Genomic DNA, 19,058 nt, shown 5'->3' on the forward strand with positions numbered 1-19,058 from the left:
GTCCCCAGCTGTCCTGGAATACAGACCCCACAATCTACAAGCATGCAGTGCCTGAGAACCTCTTCCATCAATCACTGAGGTTCCACAGGTGAGACTCACAGTCCCCAAAGCCTATGCCCGTTCAGAACACTTGAAGTTTTGGTCTGATCATAGCTTTGAGAATTCTACTGTGCCATCCTGGATCCTTTTAAAATCAGCTATGATTAAACGAGACAGGCATAGTAGCTCACAGCTATAATCCGACATTCTGGGGTTCTGAAGGATAATCTCCAGTTTGAGGCCCTCACCTAAGCTACATATTTAGACCTTGTCTCAAAATGGGGTGGGATAGAGGCTCAGGGGTAGAATGTTGTGTGCCACATCTGGACTGATTTGAGAAGTGCCTGAGAGATTAGTAAAACACACCTCTGGGTGTGTCCAAGTAATTCCAGAGAAGATTAGCTAAACTAATCTCAGGGTAAAGGACCTGCCCTGACAGCACGAGGGGGCTCTAGGTGGAGTAAAGGGGGGAGAGCAGTAAGCCAACTTGCTCTCTTCTTTCTCTGCTTTCTGGCCATCAAAATGGTTTGAAAACGTGAGCCGAAACAAATCCTTCCTCCCTTAAACTGGTTTCACAGTGACATAGAAACGAGCAGTTGCTGGGCATGGTGACTCAAGCCTGTAATCCTCACACTCAGAAGGCTGAGAAGGAGGACTGCTAAGAGTTCAAAGCCAGCCTGGGCTACACTATAAGGCTCTATCTCAAAAACGAATAAAATGACTAGCACAAGGTTTACTCACCAGCAAGAAGATGAGAAGAATGAAATTAAACTGGACATGGTTGTGGGCATTCCCAGTATCACAGTGTCCACTGGCAGCCCAGCTACACTTTCAGAAGAGACCTACCTCTGATGCTGGATCTGATTATTTTATTTAAAATTTTTATTAACACACACACACTCTGTGTGTTGTACGATGCACACAAGCCATGTGCATGTGGGTGTCTTCAGAAGCCAGAGGCATAGGATTCCTTGGAGCTAGATTTACAGGTGGCTGAGAAGCCTGGTGTGGGTGTGGGGACTCAGGTCCTCTGCAGCACGTGCTCTTAACTGTTGAGCCGTGTCTCCAGCCCCCGGAAACATCTTTACCGAGGAAGATTCTTTACATGCCAGCCTGCATTCTCTTTCCATTCCTTTCTTCCCTACAGATGAGAGTTGCTGAGGGTGAGATCACGTCACTCTGACAGGACAGGATCGGTTCCACCCCCATTCCTTCTACACTGTATCCCTCATCCCTTCCTAATATAGACTAAGCCTTCTCATTCCTGGGATGGATTAAAATGAATAGTTACCATTTGGGGATCAGTAAAAGTGAAAGGATTTTCAACTCCAAAGTGCTCTGTTAAAGATGCCATGTCTTTAATCCCAGCACTCAGGAGATAGGCAGGTGGGTCTCTATGAGTTCAAAGCCAGCCTGATCTACACAGAACAATCCTGTGAAGAGGATTCTAGAGTGCAGAATATAACAAAGGAGAGGGCATTTTGGGTGCCCTGACAATTGAGTTTGTAAATCCAGGCCTTGGCGTGCCCTGGATGTGAGGAGGCAGCTTTATCCAGGCAGATTCTTGTTCAGATTCAGTCAGGTTCTGCTTTGGAGCTATTTTATCACATATTGTAAGTCTAGTGCTGGGGTGCTAAAGATGAAAGGCTATCACTGCAGACCCTACATGCCATGGCCTTCACATCTTGTCTGACTCACAGAAAAGCCTGTACCAGAAGTTTCTGGGTGAAGCCTGGTGAGATGGCTCAGTAAAGCTGCTTGTCACCAAGCCTGACCACTTGATTCCTGGACACACAGTGGAAGGAGAGAGTTGATGCCTGCCGGTTGTTCTCCAACCTTGGAGCACATGGGCTCGCATACACACAAAATTTTATTTTTTAAAAAATGTATTTATTATTTATACAGTATTCTGCCTGCATGTGTGCCTGCACGGCAGCAGAGGGCACCAGATCTCATAGATGGTTATGAGCCACCATGTGGTTGCTGGGAATTGAACTCAGGACCTTTGGAAGAACAGTGAGTGCTCTTAACCTCTGAGCCATCTCTCCAGCCCCACACACAAAATTTTACATAGACTAGAGAGATAGCTCAGAGGTTAACAGCATTTGCTATTCTTCCACAGGACCTGGGTGTGTATGATTCCCAGCAATCACATGGCTCAAAACCATCTGTAACTCAAGTTCCAGGGGCGCTAACACCCTCTTGCGGCCTCTAAGAGCATCAGGCATGCACATGGCACATGGACATACATAGAGGCCAAATACCCATACATATAAAATAAACACTGATTAAAAAGAAATTTCCAGCCGTTGGTAGTGGTGGCAGTGCATGACTTTAATTCCAGCACTCAGGAGGCAGAGGCAGAGGCAGAGGCAGAGGCAGAGGCAGAGGCAGAGGCAGAGGCAGAGGCAGAGGCAGAGGCAGAGGCAGAGGCAGAGGCAGAGGCAGAGGCAGGGATCTCTGTGAGTTTGAGGACAGCCTGGTCTACAGGATGAGTTCCAGAACAGCCAGGGATACACAGAGAAATCCTGTCCCAAAACAAACAAACAAAACCAGGGAACTTCCTAGACTGTAATAAAGGTTATCCTACACACACCAATAGTTTCAGGGAGGCATAGAATGTTCTCTGAAATGCTCTGCAAGTCACTGTCTACATGTTATTTTACAATGATATATCAATTCTAGTCTAACACTAGTTCTGTTTAATTTTCTGTGGTGATAGAGACTAAACCCAAGGCCTTGAATGTTAGCAAGTGCTCTACAACTTAGCCACACCCACAGGTTCAACATAAGTTGTTTATGATTTTGAGACAGTTTCTCTATGTAACCCTGGCTGGCCTTGAACTCAGAATCTTCTACCTTGGCCTTCCCCGAGTGCTGGAACTACAGACATGAACCACTACCATTAATTTAAGAAACCTGGGAACATTTTTTTCATTTGCCACTGTAATTTGAGTGCTCAGACTATGTTCAACAGAGGCTGGACACAGTGGCGCTTATTTGAATCTATGTCCCCAGGAGACAGAGTTGAAGGCCAGCCTGGACTACACAAGCAGTTTTTGCTGCCGTATCCAAACCTTATTCTCCGAAAGAAAATGAAGCAAAGGAGAGGTCTTCACAAGCCTGATGTTTAATTAACACCATTTTATAACCCAGAATTCCATCTTCCACACAGAAATGGACTCTTCCAGAAGGAGTCAATCTCTAGGTACCTAGTGTCTGAGGCAACTGCTCTGTCCTGGGACTACAGACTGCAGGCCACTAGGGGCTTCTGCAGCCATCTCAGTCATCTTTGCCTAGAGCAAAGCACCCTAGAGAATGACCTGACTTGCCCAAGTCCCAAGCCTAAGAGTGACAGGACTCAGGCTCACAACCAGGGCCAGGTTCCTGTTACAACAGCCACTCAGCCCAACATTGAGATCTCTGTGATTAATATGTCATCACACTGCAAATGTGAGTCTCATGTGACAGCAGACAGTGACAGCAGACTTGGGGTCCCACTTCCTGTCATTTCTAGGCAGCTCAGGACCCTCGGGATCTGAACACAGCACACTGCTCTTTTCTGCTCTCTTTTCTAACTCTGTCTAGTTTGGTGACCCATATCTGTTTCCTGTCCTCAAATGCCCATCCCTATGACTAATATACAAAAATGATGGCTGCAGCATTAGAACCCTTAGAATTCAGTGGCATCAGATTTCATTTAATAGGTAAAGGGGCATCTCCTTTCATGAGTTTCCTTTCATGAGTATCTTTTCACTCGATCTGCCAGGGCCACCATCAGCTTTCCTCATCCTATCACCCTATCATGTGCCTAATCCCCCAAACAGGAACTTCTTATAAGGGCTGGAACACACTAAGAAGAGGGCTGGTACTGTGCCTCTAGGAGGATAACGCTTCAGAAAGTAACTCCCCGCTCCTCTGCAATGACTCAGATCAAGCCAGAAACATTATGTGAAGGAGCCTGGCAAGCCCCACCCTCAAGGCTCTCAAATATCATTGGCTGCTCTGTCATTTTATGATCAGGTTGCCATGACAGCCCAGTATAGCAGGTTTCCAATTAAACCTGCCTACACTTGGTAATTACACACACAATGAGCACAATCTTGGGCTTCCGAGAAGACAGGCCCCTCAGGATCTAAGCTTTGCTGTGTAAGGGCACCTCCCACTCCAGACAAATGGCTTTCTTTCCCAACTTCGGATTAACTGTGAGACAAAGATAAACGGGAAACTGGAGCAGTTCCTATAATAAAGACCTGCAGGAACCGGGCTCACAGACACATATTTTTATACGTGGGGGTGGGGGTGAGAAGAAAGAGGTAATGCAGTGGACAGTGAGAAGCCTGAGAACCAAAGGTCCTCCAGAAGGTTTCCCAAGCTTGCTGGGGGCTTCCTGCCCAGAAAGGCAGAGCCCCACCCATCTTGTGTGCACTTTGTGTGGTGTAAATGGTCTGTTTCTATTCGTCATTACTGACTTTCAAAGAGTCTATGCTGCCTAGAGGTCCTGTCTCTCTTGTTTTAACCACACTAGCTGCCCTATGTCCCTCTTGCCCTTCCCACACAGCCCACCAATCCATTTCCCCTCCAGGAAACAGCCAAAGAATAGTGTGGATCTCTGCAGGCCAGGCTAGAAAGTCCCACCCAAGGCAATAGGGGCAAACCTGGCAAAGGTCATCCATAGAAAGCTAGGAAATAGAGAAGTTAATTAAATTTAAAAATTTAAAGGGCGGCCCACTAAAAGATGAGCAGGGATCAACATGAGCTCCTCATAAAAATGAGCATACCACTGTTTCTGGTCCCATATAAAGTTGAGCAAGAGGTAGAAAGTGACACCCTCTTAGAGAACATTAAGCTCAGATATCTTAGGCAGGACCCAATCTCTGTAAGACCCTGACAACAGGGGTCTCATCACCGTCTAAGGAATCCCCTGATTGTCATTGCTCCAAAACTGCAAAACTTGTCACAGTAAAGTCCCTGTCTACTGGTGCAGGCTAGACAAGCACTTACAGGGAGTCAACGAGACATTTTAGGGGCATCTAGCATATGCCAAACACTGGGATAGACTCTCCTTGTCTTCTGATTGAGGAAGAAGATTCCGGAAAGAAACCCAGGGGTTGGATAAGGCTGTGCCTGCAGCTGTTCTAAGTGAGAGCCCGGCCAGTCCTAGTAAACAGTTTCCTGAAGGAAGTAAGCAAGGTTCCAGAAAGACTGGGGTCAAGTCTCAGCACTTCCTCGCCTTGAGTGATTCTGGGCAAATTACCGAACTTTTCTGTTCTTTTGTCTCCCACACTTCCAACTGGGGAGTGCTGTCACTTACCTTGGCTCCTGTGAGGTACGGATGCAAGGACAAAAGGTCCTGATACTTGGCTGACCCTGGTGGCTGTGGTCAATTCAAGAGCCACCAGCTTCTACTCCTCCATGACTCCAGGCTCTTCTAGGACCCAGCCCCATCCCTGAACTTTCTCTGGGACCAAAGTAAATCCAGCAGGCAAGGGGAATGTGACCTTTAAGATGCTGACAAGATCTTTTAGCCCTCCACAGTGGGACACACTTCTAATCCTAGTACTTGGGAGACAGAGGCAGGCAGATCTCTATGAGTTCAGAAGCCAGCCTGGTTTACAAAATGGGTTCCAGGACAGCCAGGGCTACACAGTGAGACCCTGCCTCAAAAATAAAAATAAAAAAATTTAAAAAATCAAATCTGTTCCCTTTCAAGGCACCTTCTCTTTCAACTGATCCTTTCACACTCTCCAGGCAAGTGAAGACAATATGCTTTAGTTTGTCACTTACTTTCAAATGACTTGTTCAGTGAGACAGACAATTCCTAAGGCTAATCTACTGAAAAAAGTAAATCTTTTCTCTCAACAACCAAGCAGGGTCAGTCACAGTGGATAAGAAAGTTTTACAGTGGTAACAGACATTTTGGACCAAATTTGTGGCCTTCTTTATTACCCAACATTTCTCCAATACCAAACTGTTTCTTTTTTCTTTCTTTTTCCTTAAAGTTCTCCCACCCACACCCATTCTTTTTCCCCTTCTGGGAAAATTATCCCAACCCATCCCCTAAACTATAAGGTCCTCTTGAAGGTGCTGTTACCTTAGGAAACTGTTCAGCAGGTCCGACCACCAGCAAGATGGTGGGTCTCTTTTCCGTGGCCTCAGCCCTTCCGTTTTGTTTCCCCAAAAAGGTGGACATCTGGTCTCCCTGAGCAGGAGCCTGAGTGCCTCTGACTCCATGATCGATGCCCTCTCTGGAGTCTTGGCACCCAGCTCTAGGGAAAAAGCTAGACAGAAAATGCCACAGCATCTGTAGCATCCCGGCTTCCTCCAAATGCCACTGCTGCTGATGTCCACTTCTTAGGGATGTGAGCACAATACCAAGGGTCTCTAGCTACACAGCTGTCTAGGGAGTTCCCAGGCTGAAGCTCTACATGCAGGGGCTGTTCCTGCTTTTTCAAATTCGCTCGTGCCTAGCCTGAGAAGTAGCTCACTTAGGGAGCCTCCCGGCTGCTGCAATAAGGAGAGCAGCTGGGCTACTTCAATCAAAACTCACTTCGGCAGGTGGCGGGGGATCAAAGGCCTGGCTCTTCCTTTTTTCTTTTTTTTTAAATAAAAATGATATCCAGACAGACCTCTCCTGGAGACGGAAACTTGGGGCTCCCAGTCATTCAGCCGTCCTCGCTCATTCTGCAAGCCCAGGACAGAGCATCTAGTCTGCATTCTCACTGCAGCAGGGCCTGGCCAATCACCTCTGCCGACACTACCGGGTTCTTTATCCGACCAACACCAATCCTCCAATCACAGGCGGAGTATTTCCTGCCTGCAGCCCAGCAAGTCCGCTGGGAAGTACAGACCAGGTTCATTTTGCAGAATCTGAGCAGGCTCGTCTTTGAAGGCAACTTCCTGTTCTCCCCAGGGTAGCTTCGAGAACGCCACTCACCACCACATTCAACGTGATTCAGGATCCTTACCAATACTCCTAGAACACTCCCTCCTCCCATTTCTCAATGTTCTCCAGCCCAAGCCTAGCAGAAAACAAGTCTATTGATGTCTCCAGAGACCACACTGTCAGCCAGAGAGAGAGAGAACGCTGACCCGTTTAACCCCCAGTCCCTCAAACTAGGCTCAGACTTAAATCTGTCCATTTCACTGGGGAAATGACCATGATTATCTTTAGTTATTTTTAGTTTAATAGCAGACAAATGCAGTAACCATCATTCCTCACAAAGGTGATCAAAGTGTTCGTTATCATTCTATTTTAAAAATACAAGGCCAAGGGTGGGGAGATGAGTAAGCTGGTAAAAGAACTTGCCAAGGCCTATTGATAGAGCGCAACCTCAGATCCATATCGGTGGCAGAGAACTCACTCCCTCAAGTCGTCGCTGACTTCCATGTGTGCCCACAAATATGTATATGCACATATGCACACAAATACATAAATAAAATTACACCAAAAGATGCAAGCCCAAGCGGGGCATGGTGGCCACGTCTCTAATCAGGCAGGGCCAGTGGATCCTTGTGCTGAGGCCAGCCAGGTCTACAAATCGAGTTCAGCGCAGCCAAGGCTACACAGAGAAACCCTGTCTGGAAAAACAAACAAAGAAAAAGGCAAGTTCTCCCCTAAAGCTCATTAAACTCCTGGGAGAGGATGGGGGAGCCTCACAGCCTCATCCACTGCTACAAACCCAGGAAAGAGACTTAGTTGCAGATACCAGCCTTCCAAGAGCTCCAGCCCTCTGCGTTGCTGCTCCACTTTTAGCTTCTTCTGCAGTTAAAGTTGCATGTGAGAAGTGTTCACACACGAACCCACAATCACGTTCATAGACACATACTATATCTTTGTTTCATACAAAACGAATTTTCAAACTTTGCTTGTAACTTTTTATTTTTGTGAATTCTGTAAATTTATTTGTTTTCTTTTTCTGAGACAGTTTCTCTGTGTACCACTGGCTGTCCTGGAACTTGCTCTGTGGACCAGGCTGGCCTCTACCTCACAGAGACCCATCTCTTCTGCCTCCCAAGTGCTGAAATTAAAGGCGTGCACCGCCACCACCTGGTTGAGAATTCCATAAACGTACCTAAAGAAATATCTACTAATTCCCTCAATTTCCTTCATATCCCTTCAACACACCCCATCCCTTTTTTTTTTTCTTTTAAATAACCCACTAACTCCAGTTAGTGCTGTCCATAGGGTCACAGGTCTGGGATCATCCAACCGGAGTGTGGGAAACTCATAAGAAGAGTGATCCTCCCTTCCCAGCAACTACCCACTGCCAGGAGTGCCCCAGTGTGGGGTGGGGCCTAGAGACCATCTGTACCAGAATCCTGGCTGGCTCCATCTTGTCTAAGTCTTGAGCAGGTAAGCTGGCTGCTGTGAGATCATAATCCTCACAGCCAGTATGTGAAAGAAGCTTGCAAGTTGCAGCACTCCACCCCATCCTCCCAAGATGTTCCCTGAGCACTTGTGTGTGTGTGGTGGGGGTGATTAATATAGCTGTCCTTCCTAGGGATGGGTACCCACCTCAGTCTCTTTCTCAGCACTCTGAGCAGGTCTACATCTCTGCCTACTGCTGTCCACTACAAAAAGAAGCTTTTCTGACCAAGGATGAGAGTAGGCCCAGTCTGTTGGTGTCCCAAACTGCATGGGAACTGAACCCAAGGCCTTATGAACACTAGACAAATCCTTATCAATGAGCTACATATATACTCAACTCTCTTTTTACTCTGATACAGAGTGTATCAGTATTAGCTAAGATTTCTATTGCTGTGATAAAACACCATGACCAAAAGCAACCCAAGAAGAAAGGCTTTATTTCAGCTTACATATCCCAATCACAGTCCATCATCTAAGAAAGTAGGGACGGGAACTCAAACAGGGAAGGAACCTGGAGGCAGGAGCTGGTACAGAGTCCATGGAGGAGTGTTACTTTCTGGTTTGCTGACTTTCTTATAGCCTCCAGGACCACCAGCCCAGGGGTGGCAATGCCCACAATGAGCAGGACCCATCAATCAAGAGAATACACCACAGGCCCACAGGTCAATCTGGGGGCATTTTCCCAATTTAGTCTTAACTGAAGTTCCCTCTTCCAAAATGTCTCTGGCCTGCATCAAGATGATGTGAATACTAGCCAGCAGAGGGTCTTGAGCCTTTCTTAAATGTATATGGGTGTTTTGCCTGCATTTTATCTGTGCACCACATACATGCCAGATGCTCACAGAGGCCAGAAGAGGGTCCAGAGTTACAGGTGGCTGTGACCCGTCACATGGGTGCTGGAAATTGAATCCAGGTCCTTTTCAAGAACAGACAATGCTTTTAACTGCTGAGCCATCTCTCCAGCCTTGTTCTTGAGACTGAGTCTTACTATGTCACCCTGATTAGTCTTGATCTCCCTATGTAGACCAGGCTGGCCTCAAATGACAGAGATCCACCGGCCTCTGCCTCCTGAGTATTGGGACTAAAGGCATGCAATACCACACCCAGCTAATTTTTTTTCACATTTTATTTGTGTGTAAGTATATGCATATGTGTGGGCAGGCATGTGCCAAAGTATACATGTGGAGGTCAGAGGACAACTTGCAGGAGTTGGATCTCTTCTTCACCCATGTGAATCCTGAGGAATCAAACTCAGGTCATCAGGCTTGGTAGCTTCTGAGCCATCTTGCCAGCCCAACAGCTGACCCTTTCAAGAGCATGGCGTCTAAATGATGGTATTCCCATATAATAGAACCCGTATGCAAAGGTCAAAAACAAGGCAGCTCTTACAGTGTGTCTGCTATTATGGGATGATCTGAAGATAAAACTTGTTTAATAATAAAAAAAAAGTTGTTTCTGTTTTTATATAGGAAAATCACCTCTGAAAAGAACCACTAAATTAAAGAGAGATTGAGACAAGGATTTACTTAGGACTGTGAGTTGAAGGCTGCCTAACAAGAGTTTTCTTTTCCTTAAGCTTACCAACTGCTTCTACATTTCCTCTACCACATGGGTTCCAGGGATTTAACTGTCATAAGTGGTAAGCATCTTTATCCATTGAGCCATCTTCCTGGGTCCTGAGAGACTTAGTTTCACTGAATATTCTCTTCTATCTTGCAAAACCAAACGAAGGCCTGACCTAGGTTCATATACAAGCATCCATAAATATTTAAAAGGAAGATGCAAGGCTAGAAAGGCACAGGCTGGATAAGGCTTCCTAATGCCTGTGGGGAAAGCTGAAGAGTGCTGTAGTAGCTGCTGTCTCATTGGACACCCACAACTCAGAACTGTTCTGCAATGACAAAATGTGAAAGTTTCTGGACTGCAGGCTGAAATTCCAACCGTCATCTACCAGCTCTACAATCTTACATTCCTTTAATTATATATACTTTTTCAAAATAAAAATCACTAGCCAGGTGGTGATGGAGCATTTTTTTAAACCCAGGACTGAATCTAGAGCCTCTGCTGAGCAATGGCTCTATCATTGAGTTCTAGCACAAACTTTTTTTTTCTCCCTCTGAGACAAGGCTTCTCTGTGTAGCCCTGGCTGTCCTGGAACTTGCTTTATAGACCAAACTGGCCTATACAAGACAGGCTTTAATTATTGGTCTTCTTGCTATATGCACCATACCACAAGATGGATTTATATGTCTTTGCCTATAAATAGGGTTTCTCTGTATAGCCTTGGCTATCCTAGACTCTGTAGACCAGGCTGGCCTTGAACTCACCTGCCACTGCCTCCCTGAGTGCTAGGATTAAAGATGTGTACCACCACGCCCAGCCTCTATCTTTTTTTTTCGAATGGTTAAAAAGTATATATTTAGAATTAGCCAGCTTGGGGGCTAGAGAGATGGCTCGGTGGTTAAGAGTACTGTCTGCTCTTCCAAAGGACCCGGGTTTAATTCCCAGCACCCACACGGCAGCTCACAACTGTCTGCAACCCCAAATCCTAAGGACCTGTCACCTTCACACTAATGTACATGAAATAATTTATTAGAAAGAAAGAAAGAAAGAAAGAAAGAAAGAAAGAAAGAAAGAAAGAAAGAAAGAAAGAATCTTGTTGGCAACATCCAGAGCATCGTAATCAGAAGCCAACCACACATACAGTTTCTTCTCTCCATCAAGCCATATCAGGGCATTGACTTTGGCCACATCAATGTCATACAGTTTCTTCACAGCCTGTTTGATCTGGTGCTTGTTAGCCTTGACATCCACAATGAACACAAGTGTGTTGTTTTCCTCCATTTTCTCGATGGCTGAGTCGGTGGTCAGGGGGCATTTGATGATGGCATCGTGGTCAAGCTTGTTTCTGCTGGGTGCACTCTTTCGAGGGTATTTGACTTGCTATTGGTGCAGCCTTCAAGACAAGTGTTCTACCTACCAAAACACATCCTTAGCCCTTCAAGTTAATTCTTTTATAAACCTAAACCCTGTTTAGGTACAGAAAGGCTGAAGAAATGAAGGAGAGTGGTGTTTGTAGTTCCCACCTGCAAAACCCATTTATGTAGATGCTGGCTTTAATTGAATGGACTTCTCCATACCATGAAGTTGAGTTACAAACATTAGGGCTTCCAGCCAGGATGGAGCATCAGGGAACTGATTCACACCTTCCTGCCTGTAACAAGAAAAAACTCAGAATACATGAAGCAATGTTTCCAAGCCATTGAACAGGCACAAAGGACACTTCCTGAGAAATGTGTAGAAATGAGGCAATTTCTAGCAGGGCCATTTGCTTCCTGCCTGGAGTTTCCAGGCTCTCATGAGGATGACAAGCTTGGACAGATCTGGGAATTCTCCCAACATTAAAAAGATGAAGATGCTATCAGATCAGTATTGAGGGTAGGGTACCAAAGAGGAGACAGCTGCAGAGCTGCAGAGGATCCCCTAGAAGTCACAACACCAGTAAGCTTACAGAAATCCTGATCTACCAGCCAGAGTGAAAACCTCATAATACAGAGTTTAAAGAATATCAAATAAGAGGGCTTGGCTTCAAGCATGAGCAAAATATGTCTGGGGGAAAAAAAATCGCCATTAGACTGCACCTATCAAAGTAAGTCCTTCAATGTTCAATCTTTTCCAAATAACCACTCCCAGACTAATGCTGAAGAATATTTATAGAAATACAAAATCTGCTGGCATCTAATGGGATAAAATCCAGAGCCAGGAATACTTAGAGTTTCAGTTACTCAGTGGCAGTCAAATGGCTTATTGCAAATCACCTGAGGAAATGCCCATCGTAGAACGCCCTAGCACATTACACAGAAGGACAACTGTAGAGGGCTGTGAAGTCTCATACAACCACCATGGAGTGTGTTTAACTACGTATTACTCATCTTTGCATTATTTTCATCTTTGCCTAACACTCAGAAAAGGTGTTGTCAGAGGGAAGACTATCAACACTTCTTAATGAAAAAATGAAGCCAGACTTCATTGACTGAAAGCCAGGTTGCTTTGGCTGACTAGTTTCATAATGAGGACTTGTTATGCCAATGAGGTCAAAGGAAGGCCCTTGTCCACCAGTTAAATGGGTCAAACCTGAAACTCTAGGTCAATGGTTCTCAACCTTCCTAACGCTGCAAACCTTTAATACAATTCCTCATGTTGTGCTGAACCTCCAATCATAAAATTATTTCTTTACTACTTCATAACTGTAATTTTTGCTACTGTTATGAAATGCAGGATATTTGATATGCTACTCCTGTGGAATGAATGTTCAACTGCTCGCCAGAGGGGTCCTGACTTACAGCAGTTGAGAGCCACTGCTCTACGGTTTTTACCAAAATCAGAACTGAAATCAACAAACAAAAGATACAAAATGTACAAGGAGACAGCCACAGGAGTTCAAAGCCACATAGTCATGACAACTGTAGTAGGTAGAGCTGTCTTGAGCTCCTCACTAACCCACACTATGGGAGCCAGAGCTTCAGGATGTAAGGCAGGGTGAACAGACTGGATCCCTCCGGCCACTGACTCAGCCCTCAATTGGAGAATGAGGAGGAGCCAGTGCTTGTGCCCCTGGCACTGCTCAAGCTGTAAAGATGGCAGTGATGAAAAGGATGAAATCCCCTAACCTGCATCTTAGGAAGTAACCCTGGAAACCCGATTGTGGTAGAGAGCAAAAAGAGACACACAATAGTCTCTTGAATGGCTGGCTCCTGCTGAGGAAAAGCCAGTCCCCATTGAGGGCCCTCGTTCAAGGTGAACACCTTTTAATAAAGACGTCTTTTTCTCTTCACTAAGAGAAAAAAGTGTACAAAACTAAGCCCAGGACTTTTGAGCCTCAGGATAAGAATGAAGCCAGTATGCATTGAAACACACCATTATCTACGTTCCTCAAGACCATGGTTCTCATTCACATTAAATTACCTATCGATTTTCTGAAGAGAACATAGATATGAACGGAGACCAGCATGTAAAAACCCACTTGCCTAAAATGATCAAAACCTTCCCATCTACACCCTTCTGACATGCTAAGTCTCCTCAAGGACTCTGTACCCTCCTTCTCTCCTTTCTGTTATGTCAAGAGGCAAACCTGCAGTGGTACAGTGCTTGCCTAGTTTGCACAAGGCCCTAGGATTTGATCCCTAGAACTGCCAAAAACAATGTTTTTTTGTTTCTCAAAAACTGACTTAAGGATCAAACTTGGGATCAAACTACATCAGGTAGTGCTAGCTGCGGCTCCAGCACATGGAGGGCAGAGGTAGAGGGTTATTTGAGCCCAGAAATTCCCAGCAACCAGGATAACCTAGCAGAGTCAAACAAAACAGGTGAGTGCTAACAGTATCATCTTAACTTTCCAAGACCACTTGCTGGGCACTGTTCAGTACTGTAGGCTCAAGAACAAGAAGAACCCAGCCATGTTGATAGAGCACTGAGGAGACAAAAGCTGGCAGATCTGTGTATTCAAGGCCAGGCAGAGTAAATTCTGAGATTCTGTCTCAAAAATATAAACAAAAGCAGGCAATCTACCCAGAGACTGCTTTCTACAGACAACCAGAGCTGCTAAGGGTAGTTAGGAGAATTCTAAGAAGAGATTGGTTTGAAGTAGACCAGATCTTGGAAACAATTCAAAAATTGATTTAATTATAGAACTATTTACTTCTCTGGTGCTATTTTCTTTTCTTTTTCTATAGGTTATAGACAAAAACTCTAGTAAACAAAATACAACTATAATGTGAAAGAAAAATGGGGAAAAAACGGTGTTCCAGTTTGTCCTTTGGGGTGCTGTAGGAATCTGTCTCCCTCCAACACCTCTGTAGAGCCCTGAACAAGCCATCTAACCTCCTTGGGAAGCAGAGTGTGGATTCTGCACACTTGAATGTATTCCAGATCTAACATCCTATGGGTTCGAAGTCCACCTGAAGGTAACATTTCTGGCAGGCACAGATGGCTGTGAAGAACTATAAATCCCGATGCCTGGTAGGAGTGGAGACAGGAGGATCTTGAGTTCCAGCCACCAGCTTGGGCTACATAGTGAGATCTTTGGCAAAAAAAGCCAGGTGGTGGTGGCAGCACATACCTTTTATCCCAGCACTCTGGAGGCAGAAGCAGGCGAATTTGAGTTCGAGAGGCCAGAATGGTCTACAGAGTAAGTTCCAGGACAGCCAGAGCTACACAGAGAAACCCTGTCCAATAAATAAATAAATAAATAAAAATTTAAAAACCTAAATACCAACCTACAAATAAATATACATGATGCTAAGAAAAAGTAGTGTTTCAGCATGTAGAGATGGGCAGAGCGCCAATAGGACTGGCTTAGGTGGCCACTGTCACTAGTTTTATCCAACAGGATGATTCAACTATGTCACACAACTGAAGTGGAAAGGTTAGGACATAGTTTCCTCCCTGATGATCTAAACTCTTTTCTCAGGCAAGGGGTGTGGCTCAGTGTATGAACATGTGCCTGGCATATACAAGGCTCAAGATTTGGTCTCAAAGCACAAAACCAAAATTAACCTCCTCTACTGTTTTGCACCACTGGCATTTTAATGGTTTCAGAATTTTCTCAAGCAGGTAGGGGTTTGGGCTTTAGTAAGAATTCTACCTCTGGGAGTGGAGGGAAGCTAGAAAAAGTTAAGCCAAGGGCAGGATGGAATAATGAGGAAAGCTCAGGTCCCAGCAGGCACAGGGACAGCAGCCTCCTCTTTATCCATTGCTCCAGCAGAGAATAAGCCATGACTCACCTCCTGCTTCCTGCAAACCCCAGACAACAGGGCGAAGGTATCAGGCAGGTCCTACAGGCCTACCTACCTGCCTTATTCACTTATTTACTTTAAAGGGAAAGGCATCTTTAGGATAATGCCTTGCTTTTTTTCAGTGTCATGTCAGCTTTTTTTTGTCCCATTCAGTGGAACAGTCCTTACCGCTTGAGGTGCTACCTCAACATGTGCAAGGACCTTAACATGCTAAGCTGGATTATACACAGATGTGTCAATGTCAGAAGCTGAAAGCGGACATTGTAAAGTTTTTCGTGTTTTCATACATTATTGGCCTTGAACTTGCAATCCCACCTCCTTCTCAGTGCTGGGATCACTGGAATATACCATTGTACCTAGGGTGATATTGTAAAAGCTTTAAGGCCAAGTCCTTTCCCATAGGAGGAAAGAAACTGTGTGCTGAACTAAATTGGGCAGAATTAAAATAGTGGATTCTGGCACTGACTTGGCCCAATTTCTAGGCCTCAGACATACACAGTGTGTCTGGTTGGTAAACCTTCCAAAGGTTTTAACGAAGTACTGTTGAAGCTTGCCTTCACAAATTCAAAGTCATCTCTGTAACTAAGGCAAGACTACCATGGATAATGAGATAGCAAAGGCTTATAGGGTCTTGTGAGGGTCTGTGTCCCAAGAAACATTTGGACTGAATACCCACATTTATATACAGTAATTCCAGTCCTACAGAATTTCTTCATTGAATCTTCCCAATATTCACAGACCTAGGCTTCTCAGAACTCATATCTGCTTCCAAACTGCCTTGGCTTGTGGCTGAGCCTGTTCTCGCTGCCAAATCCCCTTTACTACTGGTACCCAGACTACACCTTTCCCTCTTTACCTAAATAGACTGGAGGCAGAGCCACATCTAACCAATGTGAGGCATTCTGTTTTTAAACAATCAATGGGAGGAAAGCTACCTGGTGTATAGCAGGCCCAGTATGAAGGCTCACACCTATAGTCCCTCTGCTTGGAAGGTTGAGGATGACTGCCTCAGAGTAAGTTCACAGCCAGTCTGGGCAACTTATTGGAACCCAATATGATATTCTCTCTTCTGGCCTCTACTGGCACCAGACATGATACACATACATACATACAAACACTCATATACAGAAAATAAAAATAAATCTGAAAAATTATAATTTTTAGCATAAAAAAAATGGAGACTAGCTGGGTGGTAGTGGCATACAACTTTAATCCCAATAATCACAAGGCAGAGGCAGATGGATTTCTGAGTTTGAAGCCAGCCTGGTGTACAGAGTAAGTTCCAGGTCAGCCAGGGCTACACAGAGAAACCCTGTTTCAAAAACACTGGAGGCTAAGAGAGGATACCTGATTTCCCCAAACACGTGGTAGATTTAACGCTTGCTGCCATGCTCCAAATGCAAGCTCTTTCAACCATGTCATGCTAAAACTATTCCATGAGAACTAGAGGCTTGCTGGGATAAGACAGGACATTTCTTTGATCTCCTAGACTTCTCATCATGGAAGGCAACAGGTGTCACAGCATGACTCCTCTGCAAGCTTCCTGGTGGCCAAAATGAAATGAGAGCATGACAAGTCTGGGTGAGGAGAGGAAACCTGGCTGCTGTTTGAAATATTGGAACCTTTAACACAAACTAGAGTCGTCTGGGAAGAGGGAACCTCAATTGAGGAACTGTCTCCATCTTACTGACCCACGGGGTTTTTCTTAATTGCTAACTTACATAGGCAGGGGGACCCCACTGTAGGCAGTGCCATCTTTAGGCAGGTGGGCCTGGGTTGCATTAAAAAAAGCAGGTGAGCAAGCCAGAGGAAGAAGGCCAGTAAGCCTCTGTGAGCTCTGCTTCAGTTCTGCCTCTAGGTCTGACTTGACTTCCCTCAATGATGGACCACACCATAGAAGCACAAATAATCCTTTCTTCCCGAGTTGGTTTCAATCAGTGTTTTCACAGAAAGCAACTAGAACAAAAAAATCTGAAAGAAAAAATTCCCACATTATTAAAGTTACATACACACACAAATATATATATATATATATATATATATATATATATATATATATATATTCTTGGGAAAGGTGAGTTTCCTGGTCATGGTTATGCAGCTAGCAAACAAGCTATAGAAACATCTGAGTCCAGATCATATACCATGCCTATTTAAAGTCCACAACTAGGAACCAGAGATTCGGCTCAGCTGTTAGAATGCTTACCAAAAATGCACAAAGCCCTGGGTTCAACCCCTGGCATGGAATAAACTGGGTGTGGTGGCATACTTTGGTCCTCCTAGCACAGTGGAGGCAGGAAGTTCAGGAGGTCAAAGTGGTCACCAGCTACAGGCTAAAATCAAGGCTAGCCTGGGATAAACAAGAGAACATTTTGAAATAAAATGGTTTTCAGTATCTTTGTAGGAATAATCATAGTCATTTTTACCTAAAAACATTTTATCATTCAAGAAACCCTACCAACCTTCCTTACCACACTTCTCTATTTCTCCTCCCAGGTGAGGACACTAGTAATCTACTTTCTGTTTCAATGGCTATCCCTATTCTGGATTTTATATAGACAAGCCATAAAATGCATGTTCTTCTGCTGATTGGCTTCTTTCTGACTTGGCTGAATCTTGGCAAATACTGTACTATTAACTCACAAATGTTAGGTTAGGTTATTTCACAAACTAGGTGTGTTATGTGAGATGTGAATGTTAACACCTACAGCTTTCAGCAGGAACAGCAGAGGTCCTGGGAAGAAACACAGCAAGTTTCCTGATTTGCCTCTGTGTGTTGGAGGCAGAGGTCAACAAGGTATCAAACTATGTAGCCCCGGCTGTTTTCAAATATGCAATTCTGCCTCAGCCTCCTAAATTCTGGGAATACAGGTGTACACCACCATGCCTAATGGTTTTCAATTTATTATTATTACTTTTTAGTCAGTGTGCAAAATAATGAGTTTCACTGACTCTCTTCCCCACTCCCACCCCATTTTTCAAGACAGGGTTTCTTTGTGCAGCCCCGGCTGCCCCAGAACTTGCTCTGTAGATCAAGCTGGCCTCAAAATCAGAGATCGGCCTGCCTCTGTCTCTCCAAGTGCTGGGATTAAAAGTGTGCACCACCACGTTCGGCTCATTTTGGCATTTTCATATAAGGATATTGGTTTCTGGATTCCTAAAGGGCTCTTGCATGACTGTTCTTCTGTTCTTGAAGGCACTTGTCAGCACATGAATAGTTGATACAACACTATAGGTCTCAGATGACAAAGAACTAACATGATCCAAGTTATGAGCTAGATGAGCATCCTTGAAGGATGCCACAAGGAGGACCCCACTCCAGGCAGAGAGCTGGACAGTAACTGCATGACTCTGGTGCTCAGTGACTCTTTCAAATCTAGTTCTAAGCCTTTAATCCCAGAATTTGGGAGGCAGACAGATTTCTTTGAGTCCAAAGCCAACATGATCTACATAGTAAATTCTAGCACAGCCAGGGCTACAGAGAGTAACCATGTCTTAAAAGAAAAAAGAAAACACAGTTCTAATAGGAAATGGTTAAAGTATATGCACTTCGTGTAAAAAGATCAGCTTTATACCAATACAGTTGTGTCCACTGATTTTACCCACAGCTGTATTTAGCTGGACTATAAATGAATTCCAGCAGAGGATCTGTTTGCTTCAATCCCATGTGGTTTCTGGGAGAGTTCAGCAATTAGTGACTCTCTGAACATCAAAGGAATGCATCTGTAAAGCTGCACTTCAGACAGGGAGGATTCCTACTCATTACTTTGGCCCCTCTTTCCAAGCATCAGCTTTGGGGGTATTACTTTGAAGGCAAGGGCCCACTATGCACATCAGGTTAGCCTTGAACTCTT

The 19,058-nt window shown here is 44.7% G+C and overlaps 1 protein-coding gene across 8 annotated transcripts in view; it reads right to left on the reverse strand.

The window, feature by feature from the left end:
* Slc25a25 (solute carrier family 25 member 25) overlaps nucleotides 1-19,058 on the reverse strand; it is a 35,180-nt gene that overhangs the window by 10,616 nt on the left and 5,506 nt on the right. For 2 of the 8 annotated variants that reach the window (XM_021658715.2, XM_021658640.2), the window contains exon 1: nucleotides 6,134-6,752. The exons of 3 other annotated variants lie outside the window; for them this stretch is intronic. In XM_021658715.2, the coding sequence (XP_021514390.1) occupies nucleotides 6,134-6,352 (219 nt within the window). In that variant the 5' untranslated portion in view covers nucleotides 6,353-6,752. Of the gene's footprint in view, nucleotides 1-6,133; nucleotides 6,824-19,058 lie in introns of those variants that run through there. 3 more of the 8 variants (XM_060389935.1, XM_060389932.1, XM_021659008.2) reach the window with 3 other exon arrangements.

Source organism: Meriones unguiculatus, chromosome 8 (assembly GCF_030254825.1).
Source record: "Meriones unguiculatus strain TT.TT164.6M chromosome 8, Bangor_MerUng_6.1, whole genome shotgun sequence".
NCBI lineage: Eukaryota > Metazoa > Chordata > Mammalia > Rodentia > Muridae > Meriones > Meriones unguiculatus.